Below are 22524 nucleotides of genomic sequence, written 5' to 3'. Positions count from 1 at the left end.
GCTCTCTGCGGCACATATATAGCCAGTCATGATAGTTAGTGGCTGCAGGATTATGGAGGCCAGGTATGACAGACGCCCAGGAGAGCAGCTGTGGTAGGTCAAAACTATAGTGCCCGAGGGCGAAGAGCATCAGTGTCCCCCAGGAGAAGGAGGGTTGTGTATGTTGGGGGGGGCAGGTTATGCCTGTGTGTTTTGCTTTACTTGGGCCTCAGAGGACTTGGGTGACCACCCCAGCACATCCTCTTGTCAAGTGTTCATTCCTTCTAGAGCCTTCCCACTAGTGTACCCTGAATTAAAACTAGAGCAGAAATCTGAGCAGCTTGTAGCCCCGTCCTGTCACACCTAAGCGACACCAGTGCAGCTGTTCATCTGTGATCCCAGCCAGCTGGCAGGAGAGGGTGAGGATGAGGCAGAGCTAGAGACTCTGCCTGGACCTCAGAATTCTCTCAGAAATTTAAAAGTTCTGGGGCCCATCCCACTGTGACCCTCGGTGACAGGAATAATTCCTCCTGCTCCTGCTCCTCCTCCCCCTCCCTCTCCCCTCCTCCTCCTCCTCCTCCTCCTCCTCCTCCTCCTCCTCGATTCAGGGACTGGAATCCCAGGCATGCTAGGCAAGGGCTTTACCCGTGAGCTACATTTCCGGCCCCATTTTATTTTTCTTTTGAGACAGGGTCCTGCTAAGTTACCCAGGCTTTCCTTGAACTGGTGACTCTGTCTTGGCCTCCTGAGTAGCTGGGGTCACAGGCCTGGGTGGCAGCAGGAATTCTTCAAACCTTATGCGATTCTGGCTGGTTCTAGGTTATAGTGCTAGCTTGGGCACTGACCTGCTCCCATCTCACGTGTTCAAACAAGGACCTGCCAGACCGTTTGCTGAGGAAGCTGGTCTTCTCCAGGCTTAGCCACTTGCTTAGGGCCCCAGGGTCTTTAGGGTGGGCAGGGCTGCACAGACTGTATCTGGAGGAGCTAGTACTGCTCTCGACTGGGCGTGGGGTGGGGGTTGAAGGTGGGTGGGGGATGAGGGGTGGGGGTGGGGTGGGGGCAGGGAGACAACACAGACTCTTTAAGGGAGACAAAGGAAAGCCTCCAGTGCATCTTTCCTGGCAAACAGACCCTGGAAAATCCTTCCAGCAGTTGTTGGCTGGGCTGGGGGGAAGGCCTGGAAAATACCACCAGTATTAATCTAAGTGGGTGAGGCCACACTGGGGTATGGACATTAAGACATATGGGAACTTGGGCTGAGAATTTAGAACCCAGTTTTTTTTTGTTTGTTTGTTTTTGTTTTTTTTTTAAAAAAGGCCTTACCATTCATCTTCCTGGTACAGAGTGCCACACAGCAGACTTGGGGAAATTCTGTCGATAGACTTGGTCACCCGCAGCCTGGCAGAACTGGGGGACTCTGTTAAAGGAGAGCTGACAAGAAATCCATAGCTCATGTCATGCTGTGACCTGTGTCAGCACACTGCCTGTATCTGGCAGCCCTGAGTCTACTTCATGGACCACAAGGACAGAGCTGTAGTGGGGTCCCACTGTGACCTGGTTCTTTCTTCTGCCACTCTGCTAATCCCATCCAAAAGAAGCCTTGGTGAGGTGCTTGCAAGCCTCTCTCAATATGGAGCCCCTTTAGGGGACAGGGCAAGGAAGGCATGGAGCTTGGTTAAATCTGAGTTTAAGTAGGTGGGGGTTGGAGGAGGGTGCACAGCTGTGATCTTGTCATGGGAGGAGGCAGAAAGAAGGAAGGATCGTCTGTTCAAGGCCAGCCTGGGGCATGAGGGATGGGGTGCAGAGGTGGCTCAGCTGCTAAAGTGTTTGCCCGATGTACATGAGAACCCGAGTTTATCTAAGCACATGAGTTTAAAAAGAAAAAAGCTGGAGGCAGAGGCAGGCGGATTTCTGAGTTCCAAAATAGCCAGGACTGTACAAAGAAACCTCAGGTGTGTTGGTGTGGGCATGGTACTGTGGACTTGTAATTTCAGCACTGGGGAGGCAGAAAAAAATTCCTGGGGTTTGCTGGCCAGCCGACCTAGCCTAATTAGTGAGCTTTAGGCCAGTGAGAGACCCGTCTCAAAAAAAAAAAAAAAAAAAAAAAAAAATCAAGGTGATCTGGGCAGTGGTAGGACACACCTTTAATTCAAGCACTTGGGAGGCAGAGGCAGGTGGGTCTCTCTGTTTGAGGCGAGCCTGGTTTATAGAACAAGTTCCAGGACAGTCAGGGATACACAGAAAAACCCTGTCTCCAACAGCCCCTCCCCCCCAAAAAAACCCAACTAAAACCCTCAAGGTGGACAGTACCCGAGTGTGCTGGCTAGTTTTATGTCAATTTGACACAAGCTGGAGTCATCAGAGAGGAAGGGTCTCAATTGAGAAAGTACAGATAAGCCTGTGGGCATTTTCTTAATTAGTGATTGATGGAGAGGGCCCAGCCCACTTGGGTAATGTCACCCATCCCTGGGCTAATGGCTTTGGGTTCTATCAGAAAGCAGGCTGAACAGCAGCCCCTCCCCCCCTGCCTTCCCTCCCTCCCCCACAGCCTCTGCATCAGGTTCTTTCCTTGCTTGACTTCCTGACCTGACTTCCTTTGCTGCCGAACAGTGATGTGGAAGTGTAAGCCCAATAAATCCTTTCCTCCCTGTGTTGTTTTGGTCATGGTGTTTCGTCATCACAGCAACAGTAACCCTGAACAAGACGGAGGAGCAATGCCTAAGGCTGTCTTCTGGCTTCCATGTGCACAAACATATGTGCATGCACACATACAAGTACGCCTGAAAACATGTGCACAGACATGAAACATATATACACACACACACACAAATATCACACACCACTAAAAACAACAAACCCCAAATTCAAACACCACTAAAAACAACAAACCTCAAATTCAAACACCACCACCCAAACTCCAAAAGTAAGCTCTTTGGGCTTGAGCTTGTGTGGTGTTGCTCATTCCTGGCAAGTTGGCTTGCTTAGCCATGGGCTCTTTAAGGACGCATGCCCGTGCTCTAATCTCTGGCACCTGTGGTCATGACTGTTTAGCACTAGGGTCTTTGCAAATGACAGCAGGCTGAGGATCTTATGAGGTCATTCTGGGTCAGGGTGGGTCCTCATTCCATGACTAGTGTCTTTAGGGACGGGGAGAGGGTGATGAGACATGGAGACCCAGAACCACGTGACCATGGAGCTAGAGCCTGGTGACTCACCCATCAGGACACCGAGGCTTGCAGAGCATGAGAAACTGGGATAGAGGCATGGAATAGGGTCCCCCTGGGCTTCCAGAAGGTGTTGGCTGTGCTGAGCCTGAGCTTGTACTTGTGGGCCCTACAGTTATGGGCTCCACCCTGCTGGGAGTGTGATAGCATAGCCTGGGACCAAGGCAGGGTCTGCTAGTGTGCTGATGTGTGCGGTTGGATGCAGCTGCTATCCGGAAGGGAGGCTGAAGTCGGGTGTGGAGTATCAGAGGAGGGATAGGGCCCAGGTGCCAGGCCAAGGGCAGACCTGGTACCTAGAGCCTTAATGGCTGTGGTAGTCATGAGCAGGGCACCACAGCCTGCGGGGGGGGGGGGGGGGGGAGAGGGGGAGAAGAGTGAGGCATGCAAGCTTCCCAGTGGGCGTCATGTACCCCTGAGTGAATTCCTGGGAAACCCCAAGGGTCTAGTGATGCCAAACCCACCCTCCTCTGGAGAAAAGCACGTTAGGCCAGAGGGTTCTTTCCCAACACCCTGAAGAGCCATGAAGAATCACACAGAAATAGAAGGGGCTTTCCTCATCTGGCTGCTTGGGAGGCATAGCGTCTTCCCCTCCACTGCAGGGCTCAGATTGCAGTCAGGCAGAATGCTGCCACCTGCCCTTACCTGCCCCTCCTGCTTGTAGTGGGCAGATCTGTCACACTGTGACAGACCTCTAAGGAGACAGTGACAGCACTGATCTGCAGGGGATGCCTCCAGCCTTGGGTGGGGACACAACAGGAGAACGGAAAGTGCCTGGTTCCCAGCCACCATACCAGCCACAGTGGTGTTCTGGTTGGTATTTGTCAATTTCCTATTGTAACAGATTGCAGAGAGAATCAATTTCTAAAGAGCCTGGGAATAAGTGCTTGGTAAAACATTTGCCTTGCAAGCATGAGGACATGACTTCAATGTCCAGAACCCACATTTTTATAGTTATTTTAAAAAAGCAACAAAAAAACAAAACAGTTTTAGGCTGTAGAGATGGCTCAGTAGAGATGGCTCTTCCAGAGGTTCTGAGTTCAATTCCCAGCAACCACATGGTGGCTCACAACCATCTGTAATGAGATCTGGTGCCCTCTTCTGGTCTGCAGGTGTACATGCAGATAGAGCACTCATACATTAAGTAAATAAATAAATGAAAGGCAAAGAATACTGTTAATAAAAAAAATTTATTTAAAACAAAAAAGCAAGCAGAGTGAGGTGACACTAGAAAGATGGAGAGGATTCCTAGGGTTTGCTGCCGGCCAGCCCAAACCAGTGAACTCTAGGCAAAGAAGCAGGGCATGGTGGCGCACACCTTTAATCCCAGCACTCTGTAGGCGGAGGCAGGCAGATCTCTATGAGTTCGAGGACAGCCTGCTCTACAAAGTGAGTCCAGGACAACCAAGGCTACACAGAGAAACCCTGTCTCAAAAAACCAAACCAATCAATCAAATAAATAACAAAAACCAACTGGAGAGTGCCTGAGTAATGACACTAAGGTGGGACCTCTGGCTCCCACCTTTCATATACATGCATGTGTGTTCACACAGATACAAAGCCGTCACGACTGACTAGGAGTCCACCCAACTGGCCCCACTTAGAGACTACCTTCCTGAGTTTACTCACAGTAAGTTCCTTGTCTAACCAAAGCCACCAAGACATGCAAATGCCCACATGTCCAAAGCAGGGCTGCTGTGGGGGTAGGTGAGTGCGGGTAGCAGCCAACAGCCAGTGCCAGCCACACTCCCATGTCAGGTGGGCTCTAGGTGCCTGGGAGCCCAGACAATGCTAAGGCCTCCCAGAGGGGCTACTGCAGGGGTTTTGCTGACTAGGTCTGGGGTGTGTGCGTCTAGTTTTGGGCTTGGGTTCCAGACGATTCTAACATATATCTATGTCTGTGAAATGCTGCTTTATCTTCTTATCTCAGCCTGGGAACCTGCACCTCTGCTGTGCAGACTGCAGGTCAGGATGACGGCACAAAGCCTACTTCCTGTTTCCTAATCTATATATATGGGATGGCATGAGGTAAGCGTGCCCCCATCCACCCACCCAGGGTCTCTCTACCCCTGAGGGCCTGGTTCTTGATGTGGAGACCCGGGCAGGGAGATAACTGAGCCTTGGGACAACTGCTGTCCTGGCTTCTATCCATCCTGAGGTCACACACTCCTCCCTGCTGTGCATCTTTGCAGCGAGTTCCTCCTACAGACGGAGGCTATTCAAACATGAACGCCCACACAACCAAACAGGACTGCTGTGGGGTGACGGAGGCTGCAGGTGGGCCTTGGCTGACAGACTCCAGCCCCACTCAGGACCCCAGACATCATGGCTGGACTTCCAAGGAGTTAAGGCAAACCACAGGCTAGAAGGGGAAGTAGGCTCCACTGGCCACCAGCACAGGGTTGGGCCTCAGGGCTGCTGAGTGTCCAGCTTCTTTTGGGTTTGCTGTCAAGATCCTTATGACCCCAGGCATTTCTGGGCTACACTGAAGCTGGAGCAGAAGCTATGAAGACCCGTGATTCCTGGTCCAGGGCTTTACTTGTTGGTGCATGTTGGTGTGTGCAGGAATTGTGACCACCACCCTTCCTACTCCCCTGGTCTCTAAAGCCACAATACAGCGGCTTCCTGCTCCTATCCTAACATGTAGGGTCATACTAGTCAGTATTACACGTCCAGAGCACCAGACTTGGAGCAGCTGAGGCAGAGCAAATCCCAGACCCTGCCCCCCTTCGTGGGTAGGCCCTTCCCAAATAGGGATGCTCCTGGACTGGCCTCAGCAGCCCTGGAGGTGTCAGGGAAGTCTCTAGTCCTTTTGTCCCACCTGAGTGGTGACGACAAGTCAAGGTGACTGAGGACCTTCCCGTGGCACAGCCTCCTGCCATGGTGCTGAGGAACAGCAGGCTACACTCCTGGGCCATTGGTTTTGCTTTTTATTGCCAACTTCCAATTTACAAGGAAGTTCTAGCACTCATTCCCCCCCCCCCCCATTGGGTTCAGTCCCCACAAAGTAGAAGTCCTGCTGGCACTTCCCTGGCCACAGCTCCCCAGCTCTGTCTCCCCTTTTTCCTCAGAGCTTCAGCTCCAAGGAAGGGAAGAGGCATTGAACCTTCTACCCATTGTGACTGTGTGACATTTATTTATTGCATCTACAAAAGGTCAGGCTTAGTTTACCTGTGCCTTACTTACAACTGCATTTTAGAGGCCACAGAGAAAGCCAGTGCCGTCTTTAGGAGGGATGCTGTTATCTAACCTCTGGCAATGCAAGTATTTGGGTGGGTGGGTGGGTGCGGGGTCAGCTCTGGAAACCTTTTCCCCACCTCCTCACCAGTGCACTGGGTCTGACTGTGGGAAGGGCCCCACCTGCCCAAGCCTCCAAATGGGACGAGGCAGCACTGCATGTCTCCATGACGATGGTCAAAGCTGAGGTGAGGTGCTTGAGGCTCCTGGCAGTGGTGGAAGGGAGGGAGACCAGGGCAGCCGCAGTGTGCATGGCCTCGAAGATGAGATTAGTGGTTCTGCAGGCCAACTTGGACCTCCAGGTCAGGAGCTGTGGGCCCTTCTGGACCACATATCCCTCAGCTCTTCCTCCCACTGCTGACTGTGGGAGACCCAGTATGTCTTCTCTGTCTAGGCCTGGCCGGAGAGCCCAGTTACAGAGTTAGCATGTGAAGACTGGGTTATGCCCACTGCCACCAAGATCTTGGTGAGTAAGTGTCCTTCCTTAGAGCTCGGAGGTCCCACTGCTCCCTCCAGAACCCCCTCCCTCATCACCAATGGCCAAGGAGCTCTGCTCACAGGAAGTTTCCATTTGCTCACCTAGAGGTACGCCCCAGCCTCCTGGCTACAAGAAGCTTCTGGAGCAATCTGGCTGTGGGAGGCGTGTTCTTGGTGAAATTTTGCATAGCTGCCACCCTTTCAGGGTTTGCTGACCACACTGGTCATGATCTTCTCCCTTCCTTGAAATCTCCTGCTTGCAGGGAAGGGGTAGTGCCTACCTGCTATGTGGGTTAGGGTGGCCACAGGCTTTTCTCTCATGACCACACTGCAGGGTGGAGAGCCACTTGCATTTTGTAACATTTATGCTGCCCTAGCAACTGTTATTTCAAAACGCGAACTGCACAGTTGTGCTGAAGACAGGGCTAGCCTGCTCCTGTCTACCCCTCCCTGCAAACGAGCAAGAAATACCCAGGGTTGGCTGTGGGGGCCCAGAGAGCCCCTCTTCCCAGTGTTCACCACTCTCCTCCCTTTCCAGGGGCTCTAAGTCTCCTGGCGCATCCTTCTTTGCCAGAGCCTTTGGGGCTTCTGCCTGAAGGCATGGCTGGTTCATGTCCTGACCCAGCCTTCTCTGTTTCAGAAACCACCTTGTGTCTTTAACAGTGAAAGTATGGCAGGCATGCCCACTGGAGTGCTTTTAAAGACCAAAGAAGCCAGTCTACACGGGTACCACTCCCCTCCCAGGGAGCACTGTAGGGAAGTGGGCTTAACAGAGGTGGCAAGGACTAATGAGGAGGTGACATGTGTCCTAAGGGTACCCTTGAAGTTCACCTTGGTGAACACTGACACTCTGTGAGGCCACATCTGCAGGAAAGCCACAGAAGGCCTTGCCATGGAGCTGGAAATGGTGACCCTGTTGGTGAGTGCAGAGGAAGGCTGGGGCCTAAAGCGACACATCTGGATCCTTGCTAGCACATGTCTAGAAGTATGGGGCTTTCCTACTGAAACAAGCTGTGTGGTGGTGGCAGCAGCGAATAGGGAAGGAAAGAATCCCATTCTGTAGCTGGGCCCCTGGTTGGGCATCCACATGCATACTGGTTACATCTGAGGATAACTTCCAGTGTCTTAAATCCTCTGATTCCTGTCATGGACACTGGGACCAATGGATCTTTCTTGGATGAAGAGAAAAGTTAGCAAGCCCGCTGGAAGCTGTGCCTCTGTGGTGTCCTGAGCAGGGAGCAGATGTCACCAGGTCATGTGGGAGCACAGAAGTTTCTGGCCTTCTCACTCCGTATGACCTGTGCATACTCAGATCTCACTCATTTTGTTTAGAAGCATCTCAAGTGTTTCAGGGAGAGACTTCATCATCCCACAGGCTTGTAGAGTTAGGGGCAGAGAAACAAGAACCACTCAGGAAAAGAGGCAGTGACACCCACAACAACTTCAGAATAAAAACACAGAAAAGCTCTAAGAAAGGGGAATCTTAACTGCTAACACTTCTAACGTGACACCAAGCCTTATGGTTGAGGACTTTTTCTTTTTTGCCCCTGCTCCAAAATAGATTATTTTTAAATAAATCTCTTCATCTGTTGCCAAAAACAGAAATAAATAGCCCAAAGAGATGTTTATCTAGGTTTGCTTTTCTACAGATTTCTACCCAAAGTAACCTTGTTCAGTTCTGTGCACACTATGAGTGAATACAAGGAAGCTGCCTGAAGGAGGGTGCCAGTGGGTCCTGCCACCCAGGGCTGTCAGGATCAGAGAAAGGGCCCCCTGAGGCGGTCAATGCCGTCATCTGCACACAGAAGGCTGTCTCCAGGATCCCAGCGTGCTCAGGAAGAGGTCCGAGCCAATGAGAGACTCCAATGGTGCATGGCTGTCTTGCCAGGAGAGGTATCAGGGGCAGCTTCCAGGGCCACGGAGAACTGTGAATGCTCCCGCTGTGTCTTGCTGTCATAAACTGCACTGGGTCCCTACCAGCGGGCCTCACACACAAAGGGAGAGCCCTGGTGCCCACTCAGTGCTCTGTGGGGGCTGCAGGCTCTGGGCATACGGCACCCTCATCTGGGGTCTCTGCACCTGCTGTGGCCTGTGCAGGGAGCTGGGGCATGCCAGTGAGGGCTCGGAGGCTGTGAGGATCGACAGGGGGGACAAGGGTCAGCGACTCCACACTCAGTGTGTCAGCAGTGTCCTCGTAGAGCAAGGAGATGGTGGGCTGTTGGGCAGGGAGGAGGCTGGGGGACAGGTGCAAGGGCTCCACCTCAGAGCTCCTGGCCAAGGTCTTGCTGGGCTTGGAGTTGGCATCCACTTCGTCCACAATCACCGACTGGTCTAGAAGGTGAGGCTGAAGCTGTTCCGGAGTTGTGGGGGCATCTAGGTGGAAAGGAAAGCAGAGACATTCTCAGCTCTGGTGATGCTGTAACCAGCTGGCACCCACTCCTGCCCTGTACCAAGGTGGGGAGACTGCTGGTATTAGGGAATGGCCTGGTCCCACCTATTCCTTTTTGGAACCCAGAAGTGAAAGTCTCATCTTACTTAGGCCTATGGGTAGTGTGTGAGGACCAGGACACCTGACTGTGACAGCAGGGGAAAACTCAGGCCTTGTGTGAAATCAACAGGTGAATACTGAAAGTGAAACCTGGCCTTGGCAGGCTTTTGTATGCAGGGTGAGTCTGGACCAACTGCCTGATGGTAAATATGTAAACTGAAAGCAAACAGGTTGGGGTACACCTACAATTCCAGGCTATTTCCAGAGGCTACATTTGGAGATACTTGCCAAAGAATCCAGTGCAATAGTTTAAATAAAATAGGTAGAACTTCCTAGTTTCTAAAATCTCACAGGTAAGTTAGAGTCACCAAGGGGATGGGCTTGCCCAGGGCCACCACTGTCAAAGGATTCCCACAGGGCCATGAAGAGGAGCCATCAGCCTCCACCAGATGCAGAATAGCTGGTTTTTGCTTTATAAACCCCTTGATTAGGCGGTGGAGAGACACAGGCCACTTGCTTCTCAATGATGACTCGGCCAGGAGCATGTGGCATTCCAGGGGAAAGCCACCAGGACTCCAGAGGCTGGGCATCTTAAGGCCGTGAGAGGACGTGCTGGGAGCGTGGCTTGGCTGCACATTCATATTTGTGTGGGTGTTGGTGTTTACAGCCTCCAGGGAAGATGGCACTCATTCAGCCTGGGACTGTGTGACAGACTGACAGGGCAGATGGGATGTAGACTGGGTTCAAGGTTATTCTAGTTGGCTTCGTTTTTGTTTTCTCATTTACACCAAAATAAAACAGAAAAGCGAACCAAACATAGAGCCGGAGGATGGAAGAACGTAGAACAAAATAAAACCAGGCAACATGAAGGATGGGGTGGAGTGCGGAGGAGCCACAGGTAAGGACAGAGCACACGGACTCTCCCAGCGCATACTGCCTTCCTCTTTTCAATGGGCTCCGGGAAGATGGAAGGGCCCAGCCTATTCTTTCATAAGAATTTTTTTAAAATTTATTTATTTATTTATTTATTTTCTGTACTGCTGGAGATGGAACCCAGAGCCTCAGGCATAATACTAGCCAAATGTTTACCATGAGCTACTGCACCAGCCTGTGCGTTCTTTAAAAAGACAAAATAGAAGAGGGGAGAGGGCAAGAAGGCTTTCTAGAGAAAGCCACTCCCTGCGGCTCTGGGCTCATCCCTGCTGGGGAGCTGCAGGTGTCAGAGGTGCTCGCACCTTCAGTGCTGCTTCCTCTGGCTCTCCACTAATCTGCTCCACTGAAGAGCAGTGCCCGTGAGCTGGCTGGCTTCAGCTCAGGTCCCTGTTGTGACCCTGCTGTCTCCAAGTGCCACTCAGAAGCTCAGTGACCTCTAATGGCTCTGAGCCTACCTGGGAACTCTTCCATGTAGGGTCATGGCTAGGCAGCTTGGAAATGCCTCAGTCTGCAAATGGAATTGTCCTGCCACTGGAGTTGGGGGATAGGGAGTAGGGAGCAGAAACACTGCCTTCCTGGTTCTGTGGTGGGGCTTTTGCTGATGAGAATAATCAGGAAGGCCAGAGTCAAATGCATTAAAAAAAAAAAAAGAAAGAAAGAAAGAAAGAAAAGAAAACCAACTAACAATGCCATACACACGAATGGCTGCCTTTAGAAAAGTAACTTTTTGTTAAAAGGGCTGGTTTTGTTTTTTTCACCTTTAAAAATACTCCTAGTCATTTTTAATAGAAAAAGAGAATGCCCTCTTGCTCCTACCTTCAATTTCTGTTTATACTAGGAACTACCTCCTAAAAATGGGCAGCAAATTCATCTAACTAAAGAAGCAAAAAAGAGAAGTAGGGCAGGCTCCCCAGGGAAGGCACTGCAAGGCCACGTGCTGCTCAAAGGCTGAGCAGCAAAGGTGACTTGTTGGGTCTTTGGCACCCCTGTTCTGTTGAGGTCCCCGAGTCTAAAGGCTGAGAGGTCCCCGGGCCTAAAGGCTGAGAGGTCCCCGGGCCTAAAGGCTGAGAGGTCCCCGGGCCTGAAGGCTGAGGTCCCCGGGCCTGAAGGCTGAGGTCCCCGGGCCTGAAGGCTGAGGTCCCCGGGCCTGAAGGCTGAGGTCCCCGGGCCTGAAGGCTGAGAGGTCCCCGGGCCTGAAGGCTGAGGTCCCCGGGCCTGAAGGCTGAGAGGTCCCCGGGCCTGAAGGCTGAGGTCCCCGGGCCTGAAGGCTGAGGTCCCCGGGCCTGAAGGCTGAGGTCCCCGGGCCTGAAGGCTGAGGTCCCCGGGCCTGAAGGCTATACGCTGGGCACTGGAGAGAAGGGGTTGGCCGTGGGCTGGAGGTCGAGAGAGCCACAGCAAGAGTGGCAGCTCCAGCAAGCTGTGTTCCCATGAGGGTGCAGCGCCTCGCTGGTCTGCTATGGACTGCTTGTATAGAGGCTGGAGCGGCCGACAAGCGCTGTGGGAAGAAGGAAGAGCTCCAGGTAGCAGGCTGACGCAAAGCTCAGAGGGTCAGCTGGCGAACGGAAAACAAAGTGAAGGGCTCCTGCTGACACACACTGTGAACATGTGAATATGTCAGCAAGCATCAGGGAAATGTCCCAGGATGGTCCTTTCCTGGTGATGCTTAAAGTGACTGGGGCACTGGAAAGATGGCGCCTATCAAGGAGGTAACACTGGGCGTGCATGACAGCTGTATTTGCTGCTTAGCTTTGGCCAAGCCTGGGAAAGAACCTGCTAGGTTGCCCTTTACAAACTCTCAATTCCCTAGTCAACACTGAACTGAGTGGCTGGGATCTGTGGACACATGGGACATGGCCTCCAGCTTGGGGCTAACTCTGCAGAGGCCACACTGAGCCTGACTGCTGGACAAGTGCAGTGTTCTGGGGTACCCAGGAAGGACTGACCTGGGGTAGAGGACTGGGGTGTGGCCTTAGAGAGAGGACAGAGAGGGAAAGAGCTAGCTTCAGGGAAGCTGAGGTCCGATGGCGTGCTCTCTAGGCCCAGCTTGCGGGCCCTGCTCATGCTGACTCTGTTGCTTATGACAGGGATATCATGGGCCCATGGGGACTTCTGAAGGAAACATGCCTGATTTGATTGTGCGTGAGTTGCCGTGGCAGCTGCTGGTCGAAGCACTAAACCCAGTGGCCGCCGTGGCTGTCGGCCTCCGACAGGCTGAACACACGCCGGCGTCCTTTCCTGCCACTCCTGACTAAAGGGAAAACACAGCGACAGATCATAGAAAGCCTGTAACAATGGAACGGCGAAGGTGAGGTGGAGAAGAGAGCGACAAGGCAGCAACGGACGGTGAGCATTAGCAACAACAGAGAGAGAAGGGCTAGAATTCAGCTGGCCCCCAGCCTGCCAGCCTGCCAAGTAGAAAAGACATGTCCATACTGTCCCCCAGGGTGAGCCAAGGTCAGGAGATCTAAGGAAAAAACTGGTCATTTGTGCAACTTTTCTACTTTATATAGGGTCTCATATAGTCAAGGCTGGCTTCAGACTGTGCTATATAGCCAAGGAGAATCTTGAACTTCTGATCCTCCTGCCTCTACCTCCTGAGTGCTGGGATTACCGACATGTACCACCAGGCCTGGTTTATGTAGTGCCAGGGATGGAATCCAGACTTTGTGCCTGCCAGGCAAGCACATGGCTGACTGAGCTCCAATCCCTCACTCATGCAACTTAATATCATTAGAGATAGAGAAGGTTCAATCCTGTTGCAAAGATTTGGGGCACTGATAACTTCTGGTTTTGTAAGAAAAATCAGGGGACACAGGGACAAAACTGCCTGTCAGTTTTATCTGGGACCTGCAGAAAGATGGGACATACAGGAGGAAGTGCCTGCAGGAAGGAGGGGCATGGTGGGAAAGGCAGTGCCAAACCAGAGTGAACTAAGCATTTCTGACCCCGGGGAGGGTGATATGGAGGGATCTGCTTCCAGCGTTCTTAGATGTTGAAGGTGCCTGGGGGAAGAGGGACAGCTTGGAAAGCCCCACCCTGGGAACCAAGGACCAGGGCACAGAGCAGGAAATGGGGAGACCAGGCACTCGGTGGCTGACTGGGAATGCACAGGCTGGCACAAGAACACAAGGAATGGCTCATGGTGTTTTTGGGGTCATGGTCTCAGAGACAAACTGTAAGAGTAGAGCTAAGAGGAAAGCCACAGAGCACAGGGGGAACATGCGTAAGCACCATGGGTTGCCATGCTGAGGACGGCCACACCTGTCCATTTTATGTTGGGTATATTTTGCCATAACCACCACCACCACCACCAACATCACAGCCACCATCACCACCACCACCAACATCATCATCACCATCACTACCACCAGCAGCAGCAGCACCACCACCACAACCACCATCACCACCACCAACATCATCATCGCCATCACTACCACCAGCAGCAGCAGCACCACCACCACAACCACCATCACCACCATAGCCATCACTATCACCATCACAACCACCATTACCACCACAACCACCACCATCACTGCCATCACTACCACCACTATCATCACCACCATCATCATCACCATCACCACTATCACCACCACCACGACCGAGAAAATCAGGAAAAGACAGCATTGCCTCCTTGGAGTGTCTGCCCTTGAAGGCCTATTAGACCACATGGCCAAAACTTGAGTGTAAAAATCAAGGCAGGCTGCTTAGAGACAATGTGGGGAGGAAGGGAGCCTGGGGGTGGAGGTCATGGAGGCTCTCGACACTGGGCCCCAGAAGCCAGCCCTTTCTTTTTCCTGTGAGCCCTTGGGATGGCCAATGGTGGCTGCAGTGCACAGGCTGACCTTTACATTCCCATGGGTGGCCTGACCTTCACTCTGGCATCATTTCCAATAAACACTTTCTGTTTTTGGCCTCAAAGAGGCTCACAAAGAAACCGTAAAACCTAGTGCATGCGGACGCCAGAAATGCAAGGGTCTGTTTAAGGAACTCAGGGTAGGCCACGGAACCAGAATCTAAGGGGCCAGTTTCTCCTCAGGATACAATAAGGAAGGTGGACCTAGAGGCCAATGTCTGTCATCTCAGTTATCTGAAGGCTGTGGTAGGAGGAGCATCCATCCCAGGCTAGTCAGATTTACTTGGTAAGAGCTGTCTTAGAAACAGAATTCCACAGAGTGTGAGTGTGTACAACTGGGTATGGCTGTGAGCAGCCATCCAAGCATGCTCATACGTGCACACATGCATCATGAGGCTGGCCACCCCAAAGCACTTCAGCTAAAGTGCAATGGAGCTGCGTGCCATGGCAAAGGCCTACAATGTCAGTACTCAGGGCTAAGGCAGGGGGATCACGTGAGTCTAAGAGTTCAAGGCCAGCCTGGACAACACAGAGGGACTGACGTCAAAAAATAAAGACTAAGATACAAGAAGGAGCAGTGGGCGAACAGAGTGATGATGAGTCGGGTCCCTTTGGGTGTAGTTTTGATGGCAAAGCTGACCAGCAACACTAAAGTCCTTCTCACTGTCTCTGACTGGTTCCTCAGGCAGCCTGCGATTCAGTGTGGGCTCCCTCTCAGTTTGGGGTGTCTGTGGGCTCCCAACGTTAGCCTTGTTAAAAAGTCACTTGAAATATGCACAACTTTGTAAGGCTGGGAGGGGACACAGCAGGCGCTGTTGGCTTAGCACATCAGTTGACCCCTCGGGGCACCTTTTTTTGGCTGTGGTCCCAGCCAGTGCTGGGCCTACAGGTTCTAAAACCACTTCTGGGCAGAGGCCTTGGTCATGAGGCTGCTTCTCTACTTAGAAGAGCAGGATTTACAGGAAGTTTTAGGGAGATGGGGAAAGGAAACTACTCGTCTCCAGAAAGATACAGGGGTGGGGCACAGGTGGACTTATGTGAGGCTCAAGACACCTGTTCCTGAGGGGCTCCAGGCTCGAAGCATTCACTCCTTGGGTCTCATCTCTAGGAATACAGGAGCCTTCTACAGCTGCTCTGTGCTAGCTGGTGGAGGCCCCGCCTGGTCCCTCACTGTGTATTCCGACTGCACACATGCCTCTGTGGTCATCTAATGGTCCTCGTCTGGCTCTGTTCATCTGTGAGAATGCTGCTTCGTCACCTGGTGTCCCTAATGTGCATAGTAGGACCTCAGCACGAGTCTGTCTGCCTAGAGAAAGACAGAGCAGCGAGGAAGCTCCAGGGAGACAGGCAGACTGAAAGAATCAGCGAAGAGGCCCATCTAGTAGAGGACTGTCTTGGGCCAGGGCTCAGGGCTACCTAACCAAGACAGGCAGCCTGCATCACTGAGGCCTGAGCACACAGCCCCCACAAGAAACTGACACTGTCCATCCTGGGGACACATGTGGGTCTTTCAAACCCAGGCAGGAAGTGTGAGGTCAGGCTAGTGGACAAAACAGATATACAAGTCACCCTAAGTTTGGGGATAACCCTCCATCAGAAGAGAATGTGGCTATCTGGGGCCTACTGTGCTTTGGGGACTCAGCAAGCATTTCTCTAGTTGGGACCCACAAGGCCCAGCCATCTACCACCTGTACTAAATGAGTTCCCAGGGCTTGATGAGTGAGTGGGACAGTGGCTTTGGAGGCGGGCCCACAGGCAACTGTGTATGATGAAGGACAGCTGTAAACAAGTCATTACAGTCAGAATTCAAACTCTGACTTAGGTCCATGGCATACCCCTGGAAGTATGAGAAAGGCTCAGGGGCCATGTCCCTTACCCTACTGGGTTGTTATTAGAAGACAGGGCATGGCTCTGGAGTCGCCAACAGTCGGGTTCACATTTGGACTCTCCCACTGGCTAATGGCACGATCTGTCAGAGCTGTTCTGTTTTCCAATGGAGGAGGGGAAGGCCTCAGGGAGGAGGCTGCCTACGTAGTGCTCCCAGGCAATGCCTTGCAGGGGATACACGGGGTGGCCATGTGTGGGCTGAGGAGGAAGCCACACTGACCATGGGTATCTAGGCCATGAGCAATGCCAGGAAAGTATGAGTGTCTTCCCTAGGTCTCTAAACTGCCTAGACTGGCACAATGGGCGCCTATTACTTGCGGGGTGCGCTGTGCTATTCTGATACATGTATCTTACGTGTGGTCATCAAGTCGAGGGAAGAGGAATGTCTTTGCTTCAGACACTCAGTGTTTCTCTGTGCTCAGGAATGTTCCAATCTGCTCTTCCAGCTATTTTGGAACTGGCAGAAAGGTACTGGGACCCAGAGCTGCCCTACTGAATTACTCGTCAGTGGACTTAACCCTCACCTAGCTGTATTTCTGTGATCTGCCCCCTGTACAGGTTTCAGTATTCAACACCATACAGCAGACATGGGAAACTGCTGTCTCACTAGCTGGATGGCATCAATCGTACACTTCCTGACCAGATACATGACCTTGCAGTAGGGCATGGGTGCCTCTAAGCCTCTCGAGTTTGCTCTCCTGGCTCGAGGGGCCTGGCAGCTGCTCTTTGTACAAAGGTGTTCCCTGGCCTCTGGGAGGTTCAGTGGATATAAGGCCAGCAATGCTCTGTGCTAGCACCATGCCCTCAAAACTACTTGGAGGACAAATGGACTCTTGGCAAGGCCACAGCTGCTCAGGGTGAGCAGCAGGCAGACTTGATGGATGATGTGGGGACAGGCTCCTCAGGTTAATCTAACTACAGCTGGATACCCTAAGACAGTGCCTCTAGTTGATGCTGGCAGCCCTTGGCAGGTATAAAAACTGGCCAGTAGGCTATGCGGGGGCATCTTCTCTGATCCCTAAATACTGCGCTGTCACTTAGAGCTAATGTCAAACTGTGATACTTGGTAGAGGGACTCCCTCCTACCCCCCCCACTTTCTGCTGTCCTTGGCTTTCCCCTAGAGCACAGCCTGATAGGGCATAGGCATGGAAGAACAGCCTGGCTAAGCCGGACCTTCAGTAACAAAGCATGCGCTTGGGGCACTGAGGTGGAGTGGACATAGGCTCCAGCGGTCTCCTCAGGATCAAGAGCTGCATCTCAGGTCATCTGATTCCTGTCCCCAGAATGAAGCATAGCTCTTGGTCAGGTCAGCTTCTCTGAAAGAGGTGAGCTATTGTGGAGTGGACAGAGGTGGATGAGTAGCCAGGCCCAGGCTTTTACTGTCATGTCACATAAAAAATGGGGCTGGTGTGCCTGCCGGGATGCAGTGAAAGGGAGCAGGCACCTCCTAGGTCCCGACTATCACTTACGCACTGGAACTGCCTGGCCATCTGACAGCTAGGCTAATGGCCCCTGGATCTGTGAGATATGAAGACATGTTGTTGGCACTGGGCAGGAATGGTGGGGCTGGGGGCTGAGGGAGGCCACAGCAGAAAGAATGAGCAGATTATAGGGTTGATTTGGGCAGTGTAAGGCCTCTCTTGGTCTTAGTTTTAGGCAGGGAAGCATGTAAGCAGCTACCTGCTTCCTTAGATGCTGTCTCGGTCTCTTTAAAAATGGAAGAAAGTTGTCGCTAGCTATGTGGAAAAGACCTTCTACCTGCAGAGTGCTGGAAAACAGGAGTGTTTGGGTTCACAGTATATACAGAAATGTGCATGTCAGCAAGTGTATGCATACAGCACATGAATATACAGCCCTGTACTCCTGTCCTAGAGCAAGGTGAGACCAGGATAGGGTTCCAGGAGCTGTTCTTTGCTTTGAAGCATGATCCATTTGCACAGCAACTGCTTGGATATGTAGCTAACCCTCAACTGAGTCCAGAGTTACTTTTCCCCTAGCCTGGGGGGCAGGGAGAGGAGCCAGCAGTGAGTTAGAGGAGGTTCCAATGATGTGGGCCTGAGGGTAACCTTCCTGCCTGGGCCTTGTGACGGCAACAGGAGATGGAAAAAAGTACCTTGTGGGCATAGCACAGGTGGACACAGGGCTGGTACCAGGGTGATTTCATCCACTGCTGGGAAGATGAAACCCTCAGGGAGGGAAGTACAATATCCAGGAAGACACTGGGCCCAATGGATGGCTACAGCACTATGGCCTTTGCCTGACATGTCTCCCCGTGTTCCATATTAAACAGGAAGAGGGATAGGTGCCCCATGAGGTATGCCGGGCAGGGACCTGACCAGACCTCGGAGGGTTAGAGAAGGGCATGGAGCAGGTACAGGCTAGACACATGGGTGCCCTGTATGTAGATCACAGGGTAGTGCTGCTATGTATGCAGCCCCGCAGTCCTGCCCTTTTGGCTGCAGTTGGGGCTGTGCTAATCAGGATCCAAGCCTGATGTCTGTTCCCTGGGACCTGATGCAGAAAAGACAGAGACACGTGTGCAAGGGGCTCACAACAGCCCAGGACAAGACAGGTGGGGGTGGAGCTGAGGCGTTACAGGCTGAGTCCACTTATGGAACTCTCTCTCTGTGACTTCTGAACTGGTGTGTGTTAAAGGACAGCACGATGAGCCTGCTCTGTCCTGTTGAACTACCTCCCTGAGAGGGCTAGGGCAAGCCTCTGCTGGGTCCTCTAGACAATGCCAAACACTGAAAGAGGAAATCTGTATGCTGGGGGCACAATTAGCAAGGACATGATTCTTCCTTCTCCCAGGGTTCACACAGTCATCCCAGAGAGACCCCTCCAGGTGGCACACATAGACGTGACGACATGCCACTTAGGCTAGGCTTGGCTGATACCATCCCCGACAGCTCTGTGGTCACAGTGGAGCAGAGCGGCCAAGATAAGCGCTAACCCAGCTGGTTGAGTGATGCCATATTGCCCAACCATGAAGAACACCCTTGAGTGGCAGTGTCTCCCAGACACCATGAGGAGCAGCTGTGGGTCAAAGGTCATAGCAGAGGCAAGGTACCACAGTGTCCCCAAAGGGCCTTCCAAAGTCTCCCATGTCCCATGGTCAATACCTGCTGGGCTCTGGGTTGCTGACGGTGCCGAGGAAGAACCTCCTGAGTCGTAGTGGCTGGTGTTCCCACTGCCGCTGGGGCTCCCACTGGCAGATGGTGGGGACGGTGATGACAGGGATGGAGAGCTATGCTGGTTTATGCACTGGGCCACAGCAAAGCCTGCAAGACAACAGTGCACAACATCATTAGTTAGAGGAATGCTGGCAGGCTTTGCAGAAGGAGGGCTACCTCCATGCTGAGCTGGAGACAGTGGGAGGCCAGTTTTTCCTCGGAGGCAGCATGAGGACTTGTCAAGATAACTCTATTGGTCTGTGGTCTGGTCTCTCTGTGATTCTTGGCATGTCTTCCAGAATGAGCTGATGCCTCCGGTCAGGGGCCAATCTGAGCATGCGTAAAGCTGCTTTCAGAATGAGCTGCCACTGACCAGGCCAAGGCAGGCTATGGTGTCTGTTACGCCCATAGCAATGGCTGGCTATGCTTTTTGAGGCCTCAGGGCTCGTGTTTAAGGTAACACAGAGACCAGTATCCTTCCTTGTGGCTGAATTTTGGGCTTCATTCTACCAAAGGGAAGGTGAGCTGGGAAGTCACTAGGACAATGGAGAGCCTCGGCAGTCCTGGAAGGGCAGGTTCAGGAGGAATGAGGGCTCTGCTAAAGAGCTCAGGGACAGCCACCAATAGCCCGCCATAGAGCCACTCATCCATGTGGAGGCTCTTAGCTCTGCATGGCAAACCCCACTTCTCCATAGCAAGTAAATTGCTACTGAGGCCTCTCAGTCTGTTTCTGATTGTTTACTCTCATGGCCTCAACAGTGGGGGAGCTGGGGAGCTGTGAGACTCCCCAGCAGGCCTCAGCAGGCATGGCACATAGCAATGCCCACTAAGAGTGCTCTCTGCTGACCAGAGTTATGACCACTTGGCTGTTCTTGCAGAGGACCCACATGACAGCTCAGAACCCAGCCTGTAACTCCAGTTCCAGAAGATCTAATGCCCTCTTTTGACCTCTGTGAATACCAGACACATACATGGTGTATATATATTCATGTAGGCAAAACACTCAAACATAAAAAAAAAGTCTTAATTTTTAAAAAGTGTTCTTTATGTTGGTTGTGGTGGCACACGCCTTTAATCCCAACACACAACACTCACAAAGCAGAGGCGGGAAGATCTCTGAATTTGAGGCCAGTGTGGTCTATATAGTGAGATTTTTGTCTCAAAAAAGGAACAAACAACAAACCCCCCCCAAAAGCCCTCAAATCCCAAAAGTACCTCTTTGTGACAAAGCTCAGTCTTGCTGGACGGCCCAGGAGCTGCACCCCTGCCTCATGCTTTCCACAGACTGGGGCTTCTGAGCTCTTCCATTCTGCCTTCCCAAAGGGCTGACACATCTGATTTTATTCTCTACAAACATGGAAACTCCCAAGGAATAAATACCTCAATAAGCCCAGCAGCCCATGCAGACATGTGGGCTCTGCTTTTGTCCCAGGAGTTGGTGTACCGTAGACCACATCACCTCTGCTCCCTCGTTCAGAAGCTATATGGAGCTGAGACAGGGCCATGACGTACCCTACATTCCTGGCCTCTCCGTGAGCACACTCTGCACAGCTGGCCCCAGGCTCACTCTGCCTCTCCTGCACTGCTGCAACTCCAGGTCCAGCTCCTGCTGACACCTCCTCCGGGAGGCTCTCCAGGACCAGCCTTACTTCCACAGAACACAGGAAGGTAGAAGGTGCTGGCCACTGCCTGTGTGATGGCAAACCTGACTAGATTTGGAATCACCATGGAGACACTCCGGGCCTGTCTGTGAGGGTGCTCTCAGAGTGGGTCTTCATTCTGAACACGGGCAGCACCATCTCTTGGGTTGGGGTCCCTGACTGAATAAAAAGGGGAAAGCGAGAGGAACTCCAGCATTTACCTCTCAGCTTCCTGACCGTGGATGCAATGTGACCAGCCACCACATCCTCTGGTCATCGGGCCTTCCCCACCATGTGGACTATTTCCCCTTAAACCATGAGCCAAACCAAGCGTCCTTAAGCTGCTTGTCACACAACAAGATAAGTAACCAACTCGTCAATTAAAGTTTTAGGGAGATGAAGTTTTGGAACTTGGTTTAAATGTAGCCTGGCTATATAGCATAGAGTCATTGGCCATGGAGACCATGTGGTTAGAAATGCGCACCGTGTCTTCTATGGGGCAATGTGTTTGGCCCCATGAAGTACAAAGGGTAGAGCAGGCTCCCGGCCCTAGGAAAGCTTACTGGTCAGTGGGGGCTCATGGAAGGCCCTGAGCCTCTTCACTTACTTCTCTTCATCTACAGACAGGACCTCCTGATCTCCACACCTCTTCCCTGTAGACTCAGTGGGACCCTGCACTTGGCGAGGGAGCAGTGACGTATATACTAATATTCATGAAGAACTACTGTTATTAACTACCTGACCAAGCACACTGATACCCAGAACCATGCTCTAGGAGCAGGTGACATGCATCATGGCTGTGGCAGGTGGACGGGCCTGGTGGGCACTGCTTCCTGCCCTTTGCCATCTACCCCGATGGCTATTACGGAGGGAATGGCAGTGCCTCCGGGCTCCAGACCCCATGAGGCTGCACTGGGAGGCTGGCTGACTGGTAGGAGAAGCCAGCAGAGGAAACACAGAGAACATCTGGCAGATCCCAACACTGTTCAGGAGAATTCCACAGGGACAATCAGCCACAGCTTCACGCAGTGAACTTTATAGCTGCTTACTTCTTAATCACCTACAGTGGTAAACCCCTGAGTTTATAAGCTATTTACTTGCCTTGAAAATGAATTACCCCGTAACAAATCAAAATGTCGGGTGGCTTTTCCCAAGCTGCCAATTTATCACACATGCAAACAAGCTGAGTGTTGGAATAGAGCTGGGGCTGAGCCATGTGCTCCTGAACAGATGACAAGGCTGGCACCATGGGGGTCTCTAAAGGCAGGTCTTCTGCCTATGACATACTTAGAATGAGGGAATGAGCAAGGATACTAATATTCTTTGCTGGGTGGGGCAGAGATTAGTGGCAGAGCCCTTGCCTAGCATGCAGGACAGCCTGGGTTCTTTTCAAAACAAGACAAAAGGAAGGTCTTTTATTTGGAGGCCAGCATCAAGTGTTAAACTGGTAATAAAATACAAATGTAATTAGAGTTGGACAGAAAAAGGACATCCCCAGCCTACGATCTTGCCGTTTAAAAGAACATTTTTAAAATTTGGGATGGTATGTGCATGTGTTTATGTATAGGCATGTGTGTGCCACAGCATGCCTACAGAGGTCACGAGACAACCTGCAGTAGGTGGCCTTTTACT

At 52.1% G+C, this 22524-nt stretch overlaps 1 protein-coding gene across 9 annotated transcripts in view; it reads right to left on the bottom strand.

Moving 5' to 3' along the window:
* Positions 1-4371: 4371 nt before the first annotated feature.
* The window catches only part of CLEC16A (C-type lectin domain containing 16A), a 189192-nt gene continuing 171039 nt past the window's right edge, over positions 4372-22524 (bottom strand). For 8 of the 9 annotated variants that reach the window (XM_084763150.1, XM_084763153.1, XM_084763147.1 and 5 more), the window contains 2 exons: positions 19202-19360; positions 4372-9287 (listed from right to left, as the gene is read on the bottom strand). In XM_084763150.1, coding sequence (XP_084619276.1) covers positions 8932-9287; positions 19202-19360 — 515 coding nt within the window. In that variant the 3' untranslated portion in view covers positions 4372-8931. Of the gene's footprint in view, positions 9288-12459; positions 12584-19201; positions 19361-22524 lie in introns of all 9 variants that reach the window. The other variant, XM_084763155.1, reaches the window with a different exon arrangement.

Source organism: Acomys minous (genome assembly GCF_964271855.1).
Source record: "Acomys minous genome assembly, chromosome: 16".
Classification (NCBI taxonomy): Eukaryota; Metazoa; Chordata; class Mammalia; order Rodentia; family Muridae; genus Acomys; species Acomys minous.
Note: the sequence above shows the minus strand (reverse complement) of the source record. Positions and strands in the feature narration are given on the sequence as shown.